The sequence below is a fragment of the Ambystoma mexicanum genome, chromosome 3p (genome assembly GCF_040938575.1).
Source record: "Ambystoma mexicanum isolate Mex_15411 chromosome 3p, UKY_AmexF1_1, whole genome shotgun sequence".
Lineage (NCBI taxonomy): Eukaryota > Metazoa > Chordata > Amphibia > Caudata > Ambystomatidae > Ambystoma > Ambystoma mexicanum.
In genome coordinates this window covers 933,843,340-933,867,365 of record NC_090925.1, presented here as the reverse complement: position 1 = coordinate 933,867,365, position 24,026 = coordinate 933,843,340, and the positions used below count along the sequence as shown (strand labels likewise).

Here is a 24,026-nt window from a genome sequence, read left to right as displayed (position 1 = left end):
TACACTCTGCCACTATTTTTTGTCAAGAACCTATATCATTGGATTTTACATTTTTTCTTGAAGGCTGGTACAGAGTTTTCAGATTTAGAAAAGGCTTATGGCCAGTACATTTCTATAGATCAATGTGCTTATCATACTTGTGTTGGCCAAATATGGTTTGGATGCAGTGATTCAGTCCTGAATTGATTGGTCTCACAGTACAGATTAATTTGGCTTCCCACATAAACAGTAATATTTCTCTGCTCCCTCTTTGAGTGTTTTTTAAAAATGTATTTAAACCCAAGAAATCTCAGCTCCTCTTCCAATTTAACCTCACAGTGTTCTTAAGTCAAATGTTGAGCTATTTGTCCTCCTTGCTCTCAATGCTTCTTAGATATTCTGAAAGTCTCATTCTTAGTTGGTATTTTATGCGTCATCCGCATATCTTGCACAAACACACATAGAAGCATAGAGAAGGAAGATACTCTGGCAGTTGATAATTGCCTTAGCCCGGAATGTCTTTATATTACCATACTCAAACTTTTATCTTGTGTACTGCAAAGCAGAAAACATTACAGGAATCACACATGGGTTTCAACGGCAGTAGCCATGTGTTTTTTCGTTCATTCCGTGTATTCAAATAGCTTGGAGATAGCTTGTTGCACAGAGTTTGTGATTTTCTGTATATTATATGTGGTTTGTTATGATTATACTCTTGTAAATCTGGATCCAGTTGCAAGATATGTCAATATGTGTTAAACATTTGATGGTGAATATGAGTTTGTGCTAAATATTGTGTGATAAATATCCATTTATATTTGGTATGGATCTATAATTGATCTCAGCTTTACTACCTCTCTCTATGAATCTCCCAAGTGTAATGTCTGGCACTTGTGCATAATCTGCATCACAACTACAATTTAGCCTGGCCCTAATAAATCCTTATTTGGTTATGTTGTTAACCACATGCCTTTTCTGACAGCTGGTAGCGTGCAGAATGGATTGCACACTTCAGATGTCCATGAATGATTATCTAAAAATGTGACATTCTTCTTATTATAGTTCAAAGTGTAATTGATGTTCAAATCATAGAAATGGCCATCTTGACCACTATATACTGTTTCTTGCACCATGATTCAAATTTTAGAGAAACTCGGTTTGAGATGCCCCATAAATATGTTCGCCAATGAAGGAGCATGTCTTGCACACATGTTGTTTGTATATACCATTTGCTATTGATAATAAAAAAAGAAACTTCTTAGCACTGAGTATATGGTTAAGGATACCATAAATAGCGCAACTGTGGATAGTCCAGTAAACGGGGAATATTTGGAACTGTTGACACTCAAGGAGTTGATTCTGGTTCTGCAGAGACAGCAACCATTTAAATCCCCAGGGATTGATGGTGTCCCAAGTAATTTATTTTGTTCACTGCCAGATTTATGGGAACCCTTTTTAGTGCATGGGCCTCATTACGAGACAGGCGGTAGCCGTGCTGGTAAAACCGGCAGGCTTCCGCCAGACCCATAGTGAATTACTGGCGACGGACTTGCCGGAATTACTGGGGCATTACAGACCTGGTGGTCCGGTAAATGCGGCGCCAGCAATTCTGTTAGTCTCCATTCCCGTGGAGTCCTATAGGACTCCTCGGGAATGGGGACCGCGGAAACACCGGCACCATGTCGTAATGGTGCCGATGTTTCCGTGTATCTCTGCGTGCGGGTGCCGTTCCGCCCGCTAGGTCAGACCTAGCAGGTGGGACGGCAACCACCCGCAGAACTCGTAGTTTGCCGGTCTGGAAAACGGTGCAGGTACGGTTTTACCGGCAACATTAATTCCAGACCGGCAAACTTGTAATGAGGCCCCATGTCTCTAATGCTTTTATTTTGACTAATCAATTCCCTGACTGTTGGAAGACCAGAATAATTGTTCTGATCTTTAAAAAGGGTAATACATCTTTACCCTCTTCATACCATACCTCTTAGATAACATACAATAACATCCTGTCTGACACACAACTAGCCTTCAGACCAGTAACTGAATCTTTACCCCATTTTGATGAAACACATCCTGGTCCTTGATTCACCTATGTATGTGGCCTTTGTGGACCTTAGTTTAGCATTTCACCATGTACATTGGAGCTTACTTCAGACAGTGATATCAGTACACCAAAACCCTTAATTCTGATTTTAGAAGCACTTCATGAGAATTCTAGGGTATGTGTGCGAGATAAGGAATTGACTAAATGTATTTTGGTACATAAGGGGGTCCATCAAAGATGTGTGCTTGCACCCCTTCTTTAAAATGTATATGTTAATGCCCTTATCCCTTTTTTAAAGTCATTTATCATTGATGTTCTTAGGTGTTGAGCCAGGGGACGCCAGTTCTCAGCTACGCTGAGGATGCTGTTCTACTGGCCAAGATCCCTAGCTCATTACAGGCCTTGATTATGGAGTGTGACTAATTTATGAGAATAGGGGTCTATGGGGCAACCATTTAAAATGCTGTAGGCTGTGTGTGTCCAGGAAATCAAAACGGTTCTGCCGATGATGTTGGGAGAACAGCACCTGGAATGCAGTTCCTCGTTTGATTATTCAGGATTAAGATTTAAAAACAGGTTGAAGTGGGATGACCACAATTTTAAAGCAATCTTTAAGATTGGTCAAACTATAGGGGTTATTTTTAGAGTTGCTAGGACCCTGCGGCACTCCTCAGGGGAACATATGATTAATGTTTATTAGGGCAAATCTATTCTGACAAGAATTTGTTTTTATCGGGAAATCGGGGTGTATGCAAAGGCTGCCTGTCTCCAAAATTTAGAGAACTATTTCTTAAGATTATTATTGATGTTTCCTGTGTCAAGTCCGGTATATTCTAAATATCTGGAAACTGCTATCTAATGGATATCATATATGTGAGACCAATTCTAATTTGGGCATCGCAATGGATTGGTACCCATGGTGCCTTAACAAAACACTTAATTCTGAATTTGCTTACACTATGTGGCCAGTGCAAAGTAAGATGGTTATCTCATATTACGTCTTTGTTGTATAAACTTTCTTGGGCTCTGTATTTTGATGATTCAGCAAGAATTAGGGATGTTTCTAAAAAGGAGCTAAAAAAACAGGGGCCTGCAATTCCTGACATCTAGCAGAGAAGATGATTTTATTTATTTATTTCTTTTGACATTTATAACGCACACCGAACCATATAACAGGCGTGATATGCTCCTAAAATCACAGTTAAGTGCACATTTACCCCTGGCTCTTCTGGATGGGTGTGCAGCTTATTACCTTTACAGCCAGATTAAATATACTCCTGGTAAGGGCAGTTTTGCAGAAATGGTTTAAAAGAAATGTGGAGTGTTTGGGGTATACATATATGCACAGGTTTGGGAGACTTTGACTCATTTTTACTGTTTTGCCAACTTTTTAATGAACATAGTTGCAAAACATGTATTGATTATGCTTAGAGAAAACGGAAAAGCTTTCACTGCCTGGCAATTTGTTAAGCTTGATTAAATTGGCCTTTATGTTTGCATTCGCTGGTTCTTGAAAAATGCTTGGTAGAGACGCATTAAATTGGGGGTCGGGGGTGAAGAAGTGTAATAAACCTCTGGGACAGAAATGTATTGGCAAAATGTACTATTCTTGGAGGATGAGGGATATTCATATTTTAATAGACAGATCTCTGACCTTTTTTAAACTGTTTTTTAATTTTATTTTTTTATTGTGCACATAGTTTATTTAAACTTGTTAGCACAGTTACAAAAATTAACAAGAGAAAGAGAACATCAAACTTTACAGTGTAAAAATGTACAATCAATTCATCAATAAAACAGTAAAATAATTAGAACTAAATAATATCTTGAAGTTCATTACTTATCCAGAAACATTAAACCTATCTATTATAAAGCACAAGGCTCTTCAACGTCTCTCATAACTCACTTCCATATATAGAAAGCTGCTGCTTTTATTACAACTGATTCTGCCCCCATCAAGCTTGACAAAATTGGTCACCACTTATATTGTCAGAATGGCTGACATAGGCTCCATAACCTCTTGTATAGAAATCCATCATTGCTATGCAGGAGGTCAATATGTGCCTACTCGTCTCAACTGCAGCTGAACAATGTCTGCAAATCTTATCCAGGTTTCCTGTGTTTTTCCATATACCAATAAATTCCTTAGTTTGCAATATATTCATATGGAGCTTCATTGTGAATCTCCTAAGCTCTGGATTTGACCATTTGGTTAGATATCTCCGCGGTTCACCACGCTTAAAGCCCTGAGAAGTAAATTCTCTATATTTCTTAAGGGCATGAAGTTTGTCAATAGACATAGCCAAATCCATTTTGTGCCTTTCTTTCTAAAATTATTTCCAAGTCGGGTCGTCCTTCCATCATTTCCAATTGAAGGCCCAATTCGGTTAGATATGTTTAGCGAACTCGTGGAGATCCTTAACTGCATGATTCTGAGTGATCATCTGCTGTTCCTTACCAAGCAGTTCTAATAAGTTATTAGTTCTGCTGCTTGTTTTGCCCACTTTGAAGTGCAGCAGCACCTTCTTTGCCGACCAAATGGGGGATAATGATTGAAGCCTGTATTCTAATCTCAGGGCTTCCACTGGGATGCCCTGAGGCAAGTTAGTAATGGAGCGAAGTAACTTGCCCTCAAGCTTGTCCAACCACCACATCTGTGCAAATGGAAGGCCCTCTAAAGCATAGAGAATTGCGGGAACTGTGCTGGTTTTGTAGATATAGATGAAGCCTTCAACGTTTCGTCCACCACGATAATCAATATAAGCTTTTATTGCTGACCATCTCTTCCAGATTTTTGCTTGTATAAAAGCCTCATAGTGAGATGCCATGGGTTTTACCCATATTGGGAAACCTAGGTAAACAACTTCCTTAACATTTTCAAGAGCAGTATTATCCAAGTACCACTTGGGTTTTCTGGTCGGTACTTGTAAACTCCCCAACACATGGTTTTTGTTTTCATTGTGTTTATAACATTACATTTTCTTTTGCATACGTGGTTAATGCATTCAACGTACGCTGTAGACCTATTTCTGTCTGATCAAATATTATGATGTCATCAGCGTATGTCATACATATAATTTTAACCCCGTTTATGTTGGGGGGAAGTTTCTAATAGGCTTGAGAGCCGCTTCCATATCTGCTGCATACAAGTTATGTAATACCGGACCCAGGACACATCCCTGTTTTTAAGCTCTCACACATAGGAATATATTCTGAGAGATAGCCTTCTGAGTTTAATCGTACTGCCACAGATGTGTTCGTGTACAGGGATTGAAATAATGCAATCATTCGGGATCAATGCCCCAGCTTTACAGTTTCCTCCAAAGTCTTACTCTAGACACAAGATCGAAGGCCTTGGAAAAATCGACATAACATCAGTATAGATTGCTTTTCCTCTTGGGTCTTAACTCCCACAAGAATTGTACTGTCATGATGTTAGATGTGGTGCTGTATTTCTTTCTAAAGCCTGTTTGGAATATGCTTAAGATGTTGTTCCCTTCCAACCAGGCATTTAGGCATTCCAGTAGAATGTTAGCGAACACTTTCTGGCTTGAATCCATCATCAACAATAGACAATAGTGAAATGGTGTTAATCTATCTCCCTTTTTAAAAATTGGGACTAATATGAATTGCTGCCAGCTATCAGGTATTTTACCAGTCTTTATTATATGAATGAAGTAGATTTCTAACAGTCTTGTCTTACCTACACATTTGGGTTGTCCTTATAAACCAGGTTGAGGATACCTTCAGACCCTGGGGCTCATGATGCTTTTGATTGCATGATTAGTCTCTCCAGATTGACCTCATCTATCTCTGCCTCTAAGGTACCTACCCAAGGCTTCTCCTCCAATACGCCCTCGACATGCTCAGGGATATCATCTTGTAGTATTAAAGTTACTGAAGGGGAATAAAGGTGTTGGATATATGATGTCAACAAGCCTGTGTAACTAGATTGATTTCCGTCAAAGAAAGAGATTTACGGAAGCTATTAAAGTTGCGCCAGAATCTAGACATATTATTAGTTCTTAGCCACAGGAATAGGTTACTCCAGGTGATGCACCTTAGTGAAGACTTGTGCATTTTTTGCCAATTCATGTACCTTATAGCCAAGTTTGTTATACATTTCAGTCTGGTACATGGAGACAACATAACATTCTTTATCGCTGCCTTCCTATCCTTGCGATATTGCTTAGTCTTTTCTCCAAAATAACATAATCAAAGGGTTTGACGCAATTGCTATTCCTATCATTTCTGTACCCTTTCTTATTATTTATGGAAACAGGGATAAGGGCTTTTAGTATTTTCCTAAAATCCCAATCAGCCACCCTTAACAAATGCTCTAGATCATGGAAATTCAGGTTTAAGAACCCATTCAGCTTTTTCATGTTCTTATTATCCCATTGAATTCTATTGCCAGCAAAGTTTGTTGTTGTTTTTGCGCATATCCCTTCCATTTTTCTCTTATTTTTTACCTCAGTAGACCAACATAGTGCACCGTGGTCACTCATCTTATTGTGCACAATTATAATTGAGCTGCACTTGATGCTCAGTTCCGCATCAACTATAACATAATCTATTACTGAAGAGGCAACCCCGTTGGACCAAGGTTTAGAATAATTTGTTGGGGCAATTTTAAGGAATTCCAGGCCATGAAAGTCAATTAATTTTAACAGGAACTATTTCTCCCCACCTTGCTGAACTCTGGTAAATGTAGGGATCTCCTGTTGAGATCGCCGGCCAGTATAACATGTCCATATGTAGATCTCTCAGACTAATATGAGATCGCAGTTGTTCATGTGTTAAGTATTGACAAGGTCTAGGAGCCGCCTGGTTGATCAAAGACGTTAATGACCTAGATTTCCTCCGAAGGAGGCATGCAGGGCTGTATTATTCCCATTAGGACGTTTGGTGACTTCTTGAAGAGATGAAATGGGGTGAAGCCCAAGTGTACCTTAACTCCAATTGTGAGGCGTCCGCTCGCCCTGCCCTTCTTCACCTGGATAGCATAATTGGTCAGTATTTGGTAGCCGTCCATTGAGATATCCTTAGTACACCAGGTCTTTTGAAGTAGAAATATGTTGGCCTCTGTCAATAAGGCCTAGCCTTTCAAATGAACAAGAAAAGAGCAGTAACCTTGCGTATTCCATGATAGCCAAACCAAACTTGATTTATTTTCCCCTTGTCAGTTTGCACCATTGTGTGAGCACAGTGGTATCCAGAGGTCGGTAGTTGAAGATTTCCCTACGCTTGTTGGCTTTGGCTTTCTAAACCTATTAGTGATGCTCTCTCTGATGTGTGGGTGACTTTAGAGAGTCCTGTTGCTAATGCCTGTTTATTTTCATCTTGCTTTTGACCAGTTATTTTCCGACAAGCAGTTAGCGTGTAACCGGCTTGCAACAATATCTCTGCGTGAGTTTTCATCATTGCCACAATGAACAGTGATGCAAACTCTACTAAGGTCCAATTCGTGCTACTATTCCAGAGAGGCAGCTCAATTTTCAAAATGTCAAATGACTGGATGAATTCCAAATAGGGAAGATTTTTGAAGATGGATAGTAGGACAGATCTGTTTAGTAATTGACTTAGCCATGTGGGGTCGTTCTCTTCCAGTGTTACCCAGGTGCCTCTATCTTTTAGGGCACTAGTGTGTATGATAGGTAGTGCAGCCTTTGGTTCCTTGGTCTGGGGAGTAATAGGGTTGATTTTTTCCTTACTCTGAGGGGGGGAATGATAGATGGCGGTGCTTCACCGGATTTGAATAGAGGCCCTTTTTTCCCCCTCAATTTTGTTAGTTTGTTGGTTTGCCATTGCTTTGCTATTTCCAATTCCTACAGGGCCCTGCAAATATGCCTGCCGTATTGATCCACCCACATCTCGGTTTTCAAACCAAGAACCTATACATACACAGCAGCACTTTTTTTTCTGGCCAATTTTTGAGTTTTGTTTTGTTTGTGGCGAACGGGCTTAGGTAGCGTAGGTGGTACATATGGAATTGGTGGTGAGCGTTTGTTTTTTTATTGCTTTTTTAAATTCAGTTGGGGGAGGGATGTAAACTTCTTCCAAATCCCAACTTGTAGTTGATTTTTTTTGTCTGCCTTCCCGTTGGTGTTACCTGTTTGACGGCCACTGTTCTTTTCTTTCCAAGGGCCTTAGGCAAGGTTTGGACCAATCCTTTATTTGACAGCCCTGTGCCTTCTTGTTTACCTTCGGACACAGTTTTCAATTCGATATTTTCTGTCAGATGAAGCACAAGATCGAGCATTTTCTGGGTAAGAGATTTGCTGGCACTGAGGTTCTCAACAATGGTAACAAGCGTATTGGTTTGAGCGTCAATCTTACTCTCCATTACCCCAACCTGGTCACCCTCCATAGTTTTGGTAGATATACACGACTCATTCGGCCCGTCAGATTCTGTTGTATTTGATTAATCGGAATGCGAGGCGAAGACTGTCATGTCCGGTGTGCAAGATAAATTAATTATTGCTGCGTCTTCAGGGCAAGTTATGTCTGGCAATAAGACTTCCCCCACCCCTTGGAGGCCTTTTTCAAGTTAGTGACCAAATTTAGCAATGAGTTATTATTGTCCAAAGTTTGTGCTTAAATTGACTCATTCAGCTCTTCCCGTGTTAATGAGGAATGTTGGGACTCTGTGCCATTTTTAGCACCATAAAATGCTGTAATTTGTGCCTGAGATGGTAGAACTTGTTTTGAGCTTTTGGCCATCTCATGTTTGATTATGGAGCGCAAGTTGTTACATTTGTGTTGGGTACCTGCGCTACGCAAAGTGGCTTTATGAGTCATCTTCCGTAGCACACAATGGAACACGATGGAATGATCCGAGATAGCAGTGCTTTCAAGGAGGCTATATAATACAACCAAATTCCATGAGTGGACTGGAACCCTGCGCTCTATGGCTTCTGGGCACAAGGCTCCAGTCGCTCGGCGCACACTGTGACACACTAGGACTGTGGCTGTGATCAAAGGGCAGCAGCCCTGCAGTCTCCCAGCAGCCCCAAGTATCACCCATGAAAATTGCTGGTTAGTTACCCCACGCTCTCTCGCCTCTGGGCACGAGGCCCCACTCGCTCGGCGCTCTCTCTAACACACTAGGACTGTAGCTGGGATCAAAGGGCAGCAACCCTACAGTCTTCCAGCAGCACCAAGTGTCAACAAGCGATAGAATTGCTGGTTAATTAAAGCTTACTGCAGTTGAAAACAGCCAGTAGCAAATGCAGTCTGTATAAGGTTTTCAACATGTTATGTAAAAGTCATTGTGACATTTAAGTTCACAGCGTTGTACTTACAAGTTCAATGTTCCTGCTATAGTATCCCCCTGTGCACTGGTTAAAGGGGAAGGGAAAGAAATCTTTCCTTGCCGTTGCTGCACACCGCAAACAGCCAACAGCTTCCACTTAGCTACCGCTTCGCTACCGCTTCGCGTTGCGGAAGTGGTTTTTGCAGGTAGGAGGAGGGTGGAGCACATCCGCTCTAACGGCGTCCCCTGCAGGTTTAAAGATACAGTTGCCAACATTTCTAAAGCAGTCCTCGGGAGACCTCGGATCTCGAAGCCAACAGCACAGACGTCCACACAGGAAAGGACCGAGCTCACAGCCAACAGCTTCCACTTGTCTACCGCTCTGGGATGAAACTGTGATGATTTCGTAAATGGATTTTATGACATATTTGGAATATGTTGATGATGTTATTCTATTATATGTGTTTAAATGAAATGTGTAGATCGTGTTGGTGTTATGAATTTGTAACAACCCGAAATAAACGTACTTGTTGATGATGATAAAGTTATTGTTACTTTTGGGATGGACGTTCAGGCCACCGCCCCTCCTAGACGATTTAGATTGCGGAAAATATACTAAAGTATGGAGATGAGCACGCGACGGTGTAGGACGGGGGTGTGTGTTTTATGGATGGGGACAATTGGCGGGAGATCACATAGGGGGAACTAACCAATAATGAGGCAATCGAACTATGTAAGATTTAATATGTCTATATACACAATATTCATACCACTAACTAATACCACGTTTACAAGTAGGCCTGAATCCTCACAGGTGGTGTTCCCGCAGGAAACACAGAACAACAAGGCCTTATACCTTGCTTCACCATTGCATCCCGATTACCAGGCGCGGCAAGGACCACGCATATACCCTCACATCAGTTAGGCCTTTGACCCAATTAGGTAGGAATGTGTGCAGCCGGAGAAGTGAAGGGCTGCAACCTAGTACCAAGGTCGTGTTCCTGGGAGCAAAGGCAGAGGTCTTGGGATGCCAAAAACACAAACCAAGATTTAAAACACTAGCGCCCCCCAGAATGACGGTCACTCTATTTGAACTACCAGATGTGCAGGGAAATGGTCTTTAAATCTTTCGTTAACTGGAATAATTAGTGGGACGCTAGGTTAACTCTTGGGGAGGGAAATTGATAAAGGGATGGCGGAGAATGACATGATCTAGGTTTTGTGCCGAGGAGCGCTAAGAATGATGCCCATACTGTGGGGAGGGCGTGATGGGGGCACCAATGTTTCTGGGATGAGAAAAGGGCTGCTTTGTCCACAAGGTCCAGGCTGACCTCAAAATTGCCCACTGAGTTAACTAGGTGCATGTCAAATTGTTAGGATTGAAGGTAGGGTGGTGCAAGTTGATGGTAACCAATTGCTTTACAGTATTCCAAAATGGACAAGGACATCAACTGATGTGCGGTGCAGATAGGAAAAGAAGACAGTGGGACCAATTGGAAGATGGGCTATATTTAATCATTAGCATGTATATTGGCGACAGACAATGCGGGTGGGAGATTAACACTGTGTATTGAGTGTGTCACGTCATTAGTGACGATTCTTACATTTATTACCTGACTTTTGTGCGGATGACTCTTTTGCAGTGGATTTGTCTTTTTCTTTGTAAACAAAATAAAGCTCTTGTCTTTCTCGAAAAAGGGTGCTCCTAGCTTTTTTCCCTAGCGGGTTGTATATTCTTGGTCTGATCGCGGGGAGTTGCCCTACATTACTCAAGGTGCTTTCCATCTTGTCCTGTATCTTGGTATGCTGTTCATGGAAGGAAGCTGATTTTGCTGCATTAAAATATTAAACAGTTTCCTTAACACCTTTTTGTTCAATTGATGCATGCAAGTCAGACACATCTAATATCGCCAACCAGTATAGATCCTTCTACTGTAGTCTATCAAGCTTATTTAATTTATTCATGGTATGCAAGTATGAATGTAGTTCTATCACAAAAGTCATTGGGCCTCTTTACGAGGCTGGCGGTAAGGCAACAATGGCGCCGGTATCGCTACCGGCACCATGGCTACCGTACCGCCATACTAGGAGTTCTGCTCGCGGCCACCAGGTCTGACCTGGTGGCCGTACCAGCACCCGCGAGCAGAACAGGATGGTAGCACCGGTACCGTTATTAACGGTACCGGTGCTACCACCCTCCCCATTCCCATTCAGCCCTATGGGGCAGAATGGGGATGGGGAGTCTCTTATTACCAGCACCCGCGAATGGGCAATTACCGGGTCCCCAAACTCGGCATGACCCGGTAATTGCCCATTCACGGGTGCTGGAAAAAAATGGATACCGGCGGCAGCCGTGCCTGTAGTACAGGCACGGCTACCACAAGCCTCGTAATGAGGCCCATTGTCTCTGTATGGTAATAATGGTTTGGTTAGGGATTCTATCATTCTGACTCTGGGTCTACTACTAGGTAGTTTTGTATAATTTGTTAATCACCTCCAAAATCCCTCTAGCCTTAAGCATCATGAAAATCCAATGATCTCCATTAGTGGCTAATCGCTCTATCTCTCTCTTTTCCAGGGTTCATTTTATATCTATCCTGAGGATGAAGCAGGCAGCGATTTCAAGATCATGCAAGGAGTCCCCAGAAATAGGCCTGTCAAGGTTCTTGTACGACTCTATGTGGTAAAGGTGAGTATTGCTTGTTAAAGTAAGGTTGGTTACAAAATCACATCTTTGACTGCGACCATGTTTACTTTATGCTGCCATGTACTCCAGGCCTGAGCAAGCTCTTTCAAGACTCCATCATTGGTTCCTGCAAACCAAGTCAGGTTCAGTTTGGTTCTCAGACACATGCAAATGTGTCTTATAGCTCTTATCTCCTTTAAAAGCCACACATCTCCAGGAAAATACAGGGAATATGTACACACATCTCCAGGAAAATATAGGGAATATGTACACTAGTTCTGTATAATTTGTAGGGAAAACAACATTAAAATAAAACTAAACATTGCGCATTTAGGGAGAGAAGCGTAGGGGAAAGAAGGCCCAGGGTGAGGTTGAATATGGTTTGGTAGCATGAGAAAGCATAGTGTGTTGAAGCTGTGAACATTATCCAGATAACCCAGCATGCTAAATGCTAGATTAATGCACTTTTTCTAATGATTTGTGTTTAGCCTGGAGTACAAAAGATGAAATCTGCTTAAGATCGATGCAGCCTTTCATTCTTCTGAAGTGAATGAATAAGTAGATTTGAAGTCGGCGGTTTTGAGGCCTCCTAGAAAGACATGCAGAATTATTTACGCCTGGCGTACTCGGGTTTGCTTATCATCCTTTAGAGATTGGCAAAAGAAGTGCAACTTGTTTAAAAGTGGAGTATAGGACGTTTATGGTAGACTTCTATCTCTAAAACACCCACAAAGCTGGAAAAGGGCCAGTCAAATGTTACATGTATGTGATGTAGTATTTTATGATTCTGAGATTGCTTTAATAAAATGCCAGTGAGGTTAATAATTGGAAAATAAGCGAAGTGGATTGTTGGCACGTAATAGACCCAGAAAGGGCGATATTACTAGGACAGATTCTGTCAAATGACTAGGTTTTTTTAAATGGATTTTATTTAAATGTTTTCTTCTTCGCAGTATGTATATGGGAAGTACAACACAACATATTTGCCATAGATGTTCACCTTTTAAGCATATTTGTGCTGGCAGGTCAGAGTCAAGAGGTCATTTTGATTTCTGTTTGCCAAACGTTTCTGCATTAAAGCTATAATTATTATGCAAACTGGCACTTTCTTTCGCCCACGTTCTGGCAATAATGCTTCTAAGCTTTTAAAATCATTGTTAACAGATACTTTAACTGGCCTGAAACTATCATCACAAAGCTCACACATAGGGCCTCATTACAGGTATGGAGGTAGCCATGCTGCTATTAGCGGCATGGCTACCCCCATAGCGGGTACCGGGTCCGGGTTCCCAAAATGGGGAAGTACCAGGCCATTCCGACCTTGGAGGGCACAGTAATTCCCCTTCCCGGGAACCCTGACCCGGTACATCCCCATTCCTATTCGAGCCCCCATAGGCTCAATGGGAAGGGGGAGGATGCAAACAAAGGGCCCGTTAATGACGTTGCATCCTGGTCCCGGGACCCACGCAGAGACCTCGTAATGAGGTGGTAGAGGGTTAACGGGGCCGGCCCCGTTAACCCCCACCTCCAGGGTCGTAATGACCCCCATCTCACTTTTCAAACATTCTGGAAGTGTGTGGAACTCCAAATAACCTGACAATCAGAGGTGTAGCCAGGATTGTGTAACATGTACGATTCATCTCTTCTAGCTGCTAAAAAGCAGTACTTTTCCTCCCTTATTCTTTCTCTTATTCTTTCTCTTTTTCATCAACCTCGATGACGTTTCCAATTACTAACTTCTATCCTCTCACCTCATCTCCCTGACCCTTCTCTTTCATCGGTATCAGGTAATATTATCCCCACCAAAAATATCACCGTATATATATATATATTTCTGAGGCTTGTGGAATCTGCTTAGATCACATGCTGTGCATAGGCCGACATCTAGTGGAAGCTGCGGAGTATTACAGTTTGTTTTTCGAAGTCGAAAAATGGGCGTCGACACAGGGCGTGCCAGTAATACTATCCCTAGTGTGACGTCCCCTGTACCCATGATCCCTCACGCGTCTAGGATCCCCAGATTGTTTTTTTCCGCCATTCTGGTCGGAAGCACTTCTTCGGAGTTCCCTGGCTTTGCCATATTTTCACTCTAAACTAATACTAATTTGCCCCATTTGGCCAACCTTTCGTCGATCAACATCTCGACGCCGAACCGGGGAGGAGATCAACGTCGAATACCCGACGGATTGGGCCTTGAGGCTTCCGCCTCGGCTCGGGCCTGGGCCGCTGGCCTCGGCCCTACAAGTAGGGAGAGTGGGGGTGGTACACTTCCACACTCGACACCTTATTACCTACACACACTTGCCCGCTGCCCACAGGCGCGTATGGAGGGTACGCCCTTTCAGTTTTGCCCCAAGTGTAATAAGAAATACCCTTGGGTAGATAAGCACGCTACGTGCAACCTTTGCCTACCCAGAGACCACCCCGAGACGGGTTGCAGGGCCTGTAGTAGGTTTAAGGCCAAAACTCTTAAGGACCGCTCCACCAAGCGTTGGGCCCACCACGCCAAGCTAGCAGCTATGGAGGCGGAGGGTACCTTCAGCGACGGCAGCGACGCCGAACTTTCGGACGGCGAGGGCACCAAGGCGTCGAAAGACAGCCGAACGCACGTCCCCGGCCTCGGAAGGTCGTCCGTCCCGGCGACTATGGGGAAGTCCCCCGGCGACAAAAGCGTTACACATACACACGCTAAACACAAAATATCCACCCGAGATTCGACGTCGTCGAAACCTCGGAAAGAGGCACAGAAGGAGCGGTCCGAAAGGACGTCCTCTGGGCGGTCCCGGTCGAGGTCGCCGCACGACGTCAGGCAAGCCTCCACACTTGCACATAGTGCCTCGACCATTAATATCACGGAAGATCAATCGTCCGGAGACGAACACGACTTCCACCCCCAGCCCGCACCCCAGGAAAAGGGTACATCATTTGGGAGTAAGGAGGGCCCAGTTTCGAAGGCTAGTTCGAAAGACAGGGATTCCACCTCCGATCCTCGACGCCAGGCGTCGAAAGATAAGGGAAAGGGGAAACACACTTCCACCCACGGGGAAGGGGGTAAACAGCAAAGGAAACAACCCTTGCAGTCCTCCACTACAAAAGAACTGACCAAGTCTTCTCAGGGCCTATCCATAGAAAGTCCCAGCAAGGTCACCCCAAGCTCCAAACTCTGGTCATGCGAGGACATTGACAGAGTAATGTCAAGGATGTCTTCCTTGGCGGATTTTTTCGAAAGACACCCTGAACAACTCCTAGCTTTAAACCCTCAGGAAGATTCTCCCTCAGGGTCAAGGGACCCTATCCCCTCAAATAAAAGACCCCGGGTCGAGACACCAGTTAGGCCTTTAGACCCCATCGAGTTCCAACCCTATTCTTACCTCTTCCCTACAGACCAAGGAAACTCTTCCCTTATAGAAGGTCAGGAAATTGACACGCCAGAAGATCCTGCAGGATCAGATTATTATGGCGAAGACGAAGACGAGGATGAGCCAGAAAATAGCCCAGATATTTTCAGAATGGACTCACCAGTCGAAAGGGAAGCCCCAGTGTCTGATTCCCCAATAGATAACCAGCCCCTCCTGAATGAGCTGCTCTTTCGGGCAGCTAACCACTTCCACATAGACACACAAGGTGTCCAGGAAGAAAGGGACTTTGCGGAAGAACTAATAGGGGAAAGGAAGCCAGTAGCCCAGACCATTCCTATCCTAAAATCTGTCCAACGCAGAATAGCACCATCCCTTGTCAACCCAAATCTGACAAGACCTGTAAATCCAAGAGTGGAGAAGCTGTTTAAAGCAGCCCAGTCGGACCCCCTATGTATTAGAGGTCAACTTAAGCCAGACTCTCTAGTAGTAACCAACACCCGCAAAAGAGCTGGTACACCATTATCTTCCTCTGAGGCTCCCCCCGACAAAGAAAGTAAAAAACTTTATGGGTTTGGCAGGAAAGTAGCTTCCACGGCAGCCTACCAAGCCAGAATCGCGAATTCCACCACACTATTGGCTAGCTACAACTGTCACCAGTGGGAAGAAGTGGCAGCACTAATAGACTCTGCTCCCGAACCCCTTAAAAGCCAGCTAGCTCGCATTTGTGCGGAAGGAAGGAACGTGTCAGGCTGCACTGTAAAAGCAACTCTGGACGCCGCTGACAATGCGGGTAGACTTATAGCAGAGGGGACTGTCATCAAAAGGCATGCTTGGTTGAGGCAGTCGGGATTCAAAGCAGAAACACAAGCTGCGCTCTTAGACAAACCAGTGGAAAGTGATCTCCTGTTTGGGAAGGCAGTCGAGGACGCTCTAAAAAACGCTAAGGAAGAATTCGACACCCTCAAATCCCTTGGCCAGTTAACTACCAAACCACCTAACCTAAGAGGGAATGGCAACTTTCGTCGCCCCCGCGGGGAAAATTCCAATAGAGGGAATAGCTACTCCCACACCCAGGGTACACAGTGGAACACCAGCTCACAACAGTCTACCCAGGCATATGGTAGGGGTAGTAAAAGAGGACGTGGTAGAGGCAGAGGCAGCCCCAGTAGAGGAGGAGGCACGCCTCCACCAAAGCAGTGACGCTCAGTTCAGGGTCCCTTCCCATACAACCCCAGTAGGGGGACGAATATCAAGTTTCACCCAGGCATGGGAAGGGATAACATCCGACAGATGGGTGCTGTCAACAGTATCCAATGGGTACTGCATAGAACTACTGCAACGTCCCCTAAACCATCCTCCAAGACAAAAAGTCCACTCTTTACAACATCAGAAGATCCTCCTCGAGGAGATCGCCACTCTGCTAGAAAAGGACGCGATAGAACTCGTCCCGGGACACCAGGTAAACAAGGGTATCTATTCAACTTACTTCCTTGTGCCAAAGAAAGATTTAACAATGCGCCCAGTTTTGGACTTACGGCCTGCCAACAAGTATGTCAAGCCCCAAAAATTCCGTATGACCACACTACAAGAGGTAATCCCACTCCTAAAAAAGGGGGATTACATGGCAACCTTGGATATGAAAGATGCCTATTTTCATATTTCCATGCTCCCGGCGCACAGAAAATACTTGCGCTTCAAGGTGGACAGTCGCCACTACCAATTCAAGGTACTGCCCTTCGGGATAGCTTCAGCACCAAGGGTATTCACCAAGGTACTGGCGGTGGCAGCTGCACACCTACGCAGGGAGGCAATTCCAGTGTACCCTTATCTGGACGACTGGCTCATAACGGGGGAAACCCCAGGAATCTGCAGGTCAAACATTCAGAGGACCATCGACCTCCTCCACGAATTAGGCTTCTCCATCAACGAGAAAAAGTCAAGTCTGGTGCCAAGCACCTCAAAACAGTTTCTAGGAGCTATCCTAGATACTCAGAAAAGATTGACCTTCCCTTCGGAAGAAAGAATTCGGAACATACTTCTGCAAATTCCGCATTATCAATCAGGTCAACAGATAACAGTACGCAAAGCTATGCGGTTACTGGGCATGATGGCGTCATGCATTTACCTGGTCCCCCACGCGCGTCTGCGCATGCGTCCCATGCAGGAGTGGTTGGCGAAACAGTGGTCTCAGGCAAGTGGTCAGTGGGACGATCTAGTGGTCGTTTCGTCAACACTCGTACAGAACCTACACTGGTGGTCAAGAGAGAATCTCGCAAAGGGGAAACCCTTTTACGATCCCGAAGTACAGGCAGTGGTGACTACAGATGCATGCCTGACAGGGTGGGGAGCTCACCATCTCCACCACACAGCTCAGGGTCTATGGTCTCACTCAGTAGCCAAGAACCACATCAATCTGCTAGAGCTTCTGGCAATATTCCGAGCGCTGCAGGCGTTCGAGCCCCATCTACTAAACTTGTCGGTGCAGATCAGGACGGACAGCACGACAGCCATGTTCTATCTGAACAAGCAAGGAGGGACTCGTTCTCCAAATCTGTCCAAGCTTGCCCAGAGAATATGGATATGGGCACTCAGACGGAACATCTTCCTGTCATCGCAACATGTTCCAGGGGAGCTCAATTCCCTAGCGGATGCTCTAAGCAGAGACTCCCTCCCAGAAGAACACGAATGGGTCCTTCACAAAGACGTAGTAAAAGATCTCTTCTCTCAGTGGGGTTTCCCCACTATAGACCTATTCGCCACAAGCGAAAACAAACAATGCCCAGGATTTGCATCCAGGTTCCCACAACCGGACTCCCAGGGGAATGCCCTGTGGATGAACTGGTCAGGGATGTTTGCGTACGCTTTCCCACCAACTCCTCTCATCAGGAAGGTGGTGTACAAGATGAACAAGGAATCGATGACGCTCATCCTAGTTGCTCCCATGTGGGCGAGACAACCATGGTTTCCACACCTACGCAGGATGGCGGTATGCGAGCCCATCAGACTCCCAGCCTGGTACAACCTTCTGTCCCAGCAACAAGGTCAAACAGTGCATCAGAAACCCAACTCTATGAACCTAGCAGCATGGCTCCTGAAGTCATAGAGTTTGGACATCTCAAATTACCACAGAGGTGTATGGACATTCTAAAAGAGTCCAGGAAACCAAATACAAGGCACTGTTACTTTGACAAGTGGAAAAGATTCGTTATCTGGTGCCAGAGTAAACAAATCAACCCGGTTGATTGCACTCCTTCCAACGTTGTAACGTACATGCTCCACCTGCTAGATGCAGGGTTGGTTTTTAACTCTCTGAAAGTACACCTGGCAGCCCTCTCAGCCTACACCACATCCCATAACAAGGTTTCGTGGTGGAAAGTACCAGTGGTTAAAGCCTTCATGGAAGGAGTAAAGAGACTCCACCCTCCTATTTCAAACCCACCGCCAGGATGGGATCTCAATGTGGTGCTATCTAAGCTCATGGGGCCCCCCTTCGAACCCATGCATAAAAGTAGTCTCAAACACCTGACTTATAAGACGGCCTTCTTAGTAGCCATTACCTCCATAAGAAGGGTCAGTGAAATTCAGGCTCTGTCAGTGCAAGATCCTTTCTTTACTATCCACAAGGACAAACTGGTTTTACGCACACACCCCAGATTCTCACCAAAATTCATATCCAAATTCCATGTAAACCAGTCCATCGAGCTTCCGGCTTTCTTCCAAAACCCACAAAGCTCAGCTGAGGTGAAACTACACACCCTAGATGTGCGTAGGGCGGTCTTATACTATGTAAATAAAACCAGACCGCTAAGGAAAACAGATCAACTGTTTGTCTCCGTAGCTACAGGCAGAGAGGGGGATCGCGTCTCTAAGGGCGCTATCTCAAAGTGGATTATCAACTGTATACAGCTGTGTTACTCTCTTTCTAAAAAGACTCTGCCTTTTACGCCAAGGGCCCACTCTACCAGAGGCATTGGAGCCACTCTGGCTTTCATTGCAAATGTTCCCCTTGACACCATTTGCAAAGCAGCTACTTGGAGCTCTATTCACACTTTTACTCAGCATTACTGCATTGACACTCATTCCAAGGCAGATACACAAGTGGGACAAGCGGTTCTAAGACACCTGTTTGCTCATGACCCTTCTCACATCCCACCTCCTTCTTCTGGTACTGCTCGCTAATCTATGCACAGCATGTGATCTAAGCAGATTCCACAAGCCTCAGAAGGGATACATTACTCACCGTAATCGTATTTCTGATGCTTGTATCTGCTTAGATTCACATGCGACCCACCCTTCCTCCCCTCCGAGAGAAGGCGCATGGTTGCTTGTAGTCTTACCTTTCTGTCTATCTGCTTGGACTATCTGTACTCACGCTACTCCTCATGCTACCTCATGTCAGGAAAAACACAATCTGGGGATCCTAGACGCGTGAGGGATCATGGGTACAGGGGACGTCACACTAGGGATAGTATTACTGGCACGCCCTGTGTCGACGCCCATTTTTCGACTTCGAAAAACAAACTGTAATACTCCGCAGCTTCCACTAGATGTCGGCCTATGCACAGCATGTGAATCTAAGCAGATACAAGCATCAGAAATACGATTACGGTGAGTAATGTATCCCATATATATATATGTATATATATATATATATATGTATATATATATATATATATATTTATGCTCGTCGGGAACGGCCATAGGCGATATTTTTAGTGGGGATAATATTAGGGTTTTCTGGAGCGGAGGTGTCCTCTGCTCCTTTTAAAAAAACACAGGGGTTGCAGGGGTGTCTCCCGCAGGTTCCATGCCTTAATATCACCGCAGAAATATGGCAATTTTTACGGGGATATTAACACATGGAACACTTTCATCTTCTTTCTTGGCTACTGATTTCAATGATTTCTTCACTTCTAAAGTGACTTCTTCTCCCCCCCTCTCCTATGTTTTCTTCTTTTCCTGATACCACTCCTTTACTTTCCTCATTTTCACTGCTTTCACAGTCTGATACTGCATCCTATTCCATCCGCTCTTATTTATTCTGTTCATCCTTCTCTGATTCCCTATCTTACTTCTTTGATTAATTGCTCACTTGTATCAGCTTCTCGTCCTTATTCATTTAAACATGCTGCACCATTCCTATTATTAAGAAACCTTCCCTGTAGGTTCTAAGTGATTTTACCGAACCCAAAGGTTCGACTCCCAAAAGTTCGATTTTTTTTTTCTTTTTTTTTTGTAAATTTGCCGTAACTCTATATGTGGGGGGAGACACCCCACAGCCCCCCCACTTTACCCCTATACATTTTTATATACTTTACCCACCCCCCGCATATATATATATATGCGGGAAATTGGGGGTCGAACTTTTGGGAGTCGAACTTTTGGGGTTAGGTAAAATTGTACAATACCTTCCCTTTATGCTGCTCTGACATCCAATTTCCGTCCTATTTCTTTGATTCCTTTTCTATCTAAACTACTCTTCATCTTCATTCTCTGTTACCGCCTCAGCAACCTGGTTTCCGTCCTGCTCATTCCACTGAATTTGCTTTACTTCATGTTGCTATTTATTTACTATTCACTAGGCACATAGCAATCCTCCATTTTTGTCTTTCTTGATCTTTCTGCTGATTTCGACACTGTTGACCACTCTATTCTACTTTCTTCTCTTTTAACTCTTGGATTTTCTGGCTATGTTCTCCGATGGTTTAATTCCTATTTCTCTAACCACACTTACTTTCTTGGGCTGGCCACTGTTCCTTATCTTATCCACTTTTCTATGGAGTACCTCAAGGTTCTGTTCTATGTCCTCTTCTTTTTTCTTTATATACTTTTACCACCACAGTGACATTGGCATCTGTAAATTCACCACACAACGGTGCTGCGTGGGCATTAACACATTTTGTGTGGGCCTTGCCCGCTTAGACCCTACCCTGTTTATGCCCATGCTGACAATTAGGGTAATCCGCGATCCAGATGCATTTATACCCCAATGTCTATTGTACACCACATTGTTGATATCACCACCTTACAACAAAATGGGAATACCTAATATGTCGGTACATGTATGGACGGAGGCAGTCAATAATAGGGGTGCATGTGCTCTGGTACTAGGTATATATTGACAAGCAATGTTGCTTGCGTGTATGAGTATTGCGAGTGGGTAAGGATTGGTGACCTGATTCAAGGTGGTGGACCCCAAAATATCTAGTTGTTGGGTGGTCACTGGGCTGTGAGGGGGTAGGTTTTTATGTGAGTGGATGTATGGGGTTGGAGAAGCTGTACTTGTATCTTTGATTTTCCTGCAAAGTTACAAAGTCTTCTAAATTAAGAAGTAACTTACTGAGGAACCTTTTTTGGTTGGGTTTCCCTTGCAGGTGGACCTCAGCGCCCTTCTTTGTAGCTGATGATTAACCTTTCACCCGTCGCATGAGATTGTAACAACAGAGTTTGTCTGGCTCCTCTACTCCGTTTTATCTTCAAACACAAAAACTTTTTAGTTACTTTGAATTTCTCTCATGCGCCCATATGTTCCGAGAAGAAAAAGACAAATTACCCTTCTTCTCCGTGTTTATGTAAGAATTTGACTTTTAATTCAACATGTTTTGTACTTTTTACAGTGCCCTTTGTGATAACACGTCTTTCGACGATTTCATCGTCTTTTTTCAAATCAGGGCTAATCATGTTACATTCCCAAATTATAAATTCCATTGTCAAAGAAAAACCCAATTATATTTTTGGTTGTAAATAATAACATGAAATTCACATATTCATTCCATATTTGCATTCATTTGATTGGCCATTGATGGAGGGGCAAAGGGTAGGAGTGTTAGGGATGGTTGAAAAAGTACAAGTAGAAATTTTAAAAAATAAGAAAAGGAAAAAAGTAGAAAGAAAAATCATATAGTTAATAATTACATTCACATCGCTCATTAAACACTAATTTGTGCAAGTATTCCTGATAGACTGGGAAGTATGGTGATTGTTTCATTTTTCTTCTTACCTAATGGTGCTAGTTCATATCTCCTACTTCTTAAATTTTTCAAGATCACAGGTTGGGGTTCAACCCCAGTGCTACTGGTCTGGATTTGAAATTTGGTTTTCAAGTCATGGGTTAAATCCCTGAAATAGAAACGTCAAAACGGTGAGAACCGCATGTGTTTGTGCGGCTCACTTGTTAATCAAATACTATTTAGTATTAACTGATGGGTTATGTTGACTGGCATTGCTTGCTTTTTAAAAAAATCATCATTTTTAACCCATCTGCTAACTCATGTTGTCTTGTGTCTGTCCGTTCCAAATCCCGGCTACATTCTCATTTTAAGAGAAGTGAAAAACCTAGCATTTGATAAATTAACTGCTGTTGCAAAACTAAGTCTCATTCTGATGCGCGTACATTTTTACTTTTAAAAATGTAAAGATTAACATATACTCGTTCGTAAATTGTTGGCTATTCCTAATGACTAACATTCGGTTCTTTCATCTTCTCGAAAACCCACGTGTAACCATGAATGCCGATACCGCACCCTGGGCAACCCCTCTTGCACGCTTACCTTAGTCAGCGTGTCTCGTACCAGAATGTCCTCGTATGCTTTGCGCCGTGCCTCTATTGTTGTTATCTACATTCGGTTGCCTACTTACTTAGTCCTACTTCTCTTGATACTTTGGTGGCCATGTTCAGTGCTTGAAATAAAAACAAACTGAATATTAAATAGATCTTGTTATCTAATGTTGTTTAAATTAATCCAAAGTGTCCATTATGTATCAACATGTCTTGGAGTTATGTTACAATATTTAATTAAATTTAATGACGTGATTTGCGGAGAGTTACGTTTTGTAATACATTTTATTTCAATATCAATCCCTGTAACGGTTGAACCTAAATTAAATCTTGCGTTATATTTGAATACTAAACATAATAATTGGAGTTGGTTTAATAAAGGACGTTTTCCATAATTTCTTGTCCCTTATGGTCCTCCTATTTCAATTACAGCGGCCATATTTTGGGCAAGTACATGGGCTTTCAGCAATAGGGTTGCATCGTCCTCTTGATGTTGGACACATATTATGTTTGTGATTATTATACTGATCTCTGTGTTTGCCTGTTCTTGGATACTCAGTATTAAGGCTAGTCTATGGTGAACGTTATGATGAGAAGTTTGTTAGATGTTCGTAACGTTTTAATGGGTTTTTGTTTGTGTCAGACTAATACTCATGTGACTCACATCACTAATTACCTGTTTATGATAGTTGGAACAACTAATTCAATGCTAATCAGTCTAATACCATACATCATCGTTTCTAATAAATTACATTACATCAAATGTATTAATTACTTACAGGCACTTATACATTCATGTAGTATTATAGAAATGAGGCCATCTGTGGTCCGAATTTAGACCTCTTTCCACCGCGCGAAATTTGCAGATTAATTTCGCTTCTTCTTGTTTGAGTTTCACTTCATAATCTCCACCTCTCGGTCCTAAGGTCACTTTCTTGAGGCCAATAAATTTCAGTTGTTTTTTGTCTATTTGTTGATGATTTTTTTGCCAATGTTGGGCTAAAGGTAAATTAATGTCTTGACTTCCGATGTTTGATATATGTTCCCTTATTCTTGTCCTGAGTTCCCTTATTGTACTCCCTATATAGATTTCCTCACAGTGGCAAATGATTGCATAGACCACAAACTTAGTCTTACAATTAATGGGA

At 43.2% G+C, this 24,026-nt stretch overlaps 1 protein-coding gene across 1 annotated transcript in view; it reads left to right on the top strand.

Moving 5' to 3' along the window:
* The window catches only part of LOC138581135 (fer-1-like protein 4), a 1,598,034-nt gene that overhangs the window by 1,210,608 nt on the left and 363,400 nt on the right, over positions 1–24,026 (top strand). The window contains exon 35 of the mRNA XM_069652231.1: positions 11,854–11,964. Coding sequence (XP_069508332.1) covers positions 11,854–11,964 — 111 coding nt within the window. The remainder of the gene's footprint in view (positions 1–11,853; positions 11,965–24,026) is intronic.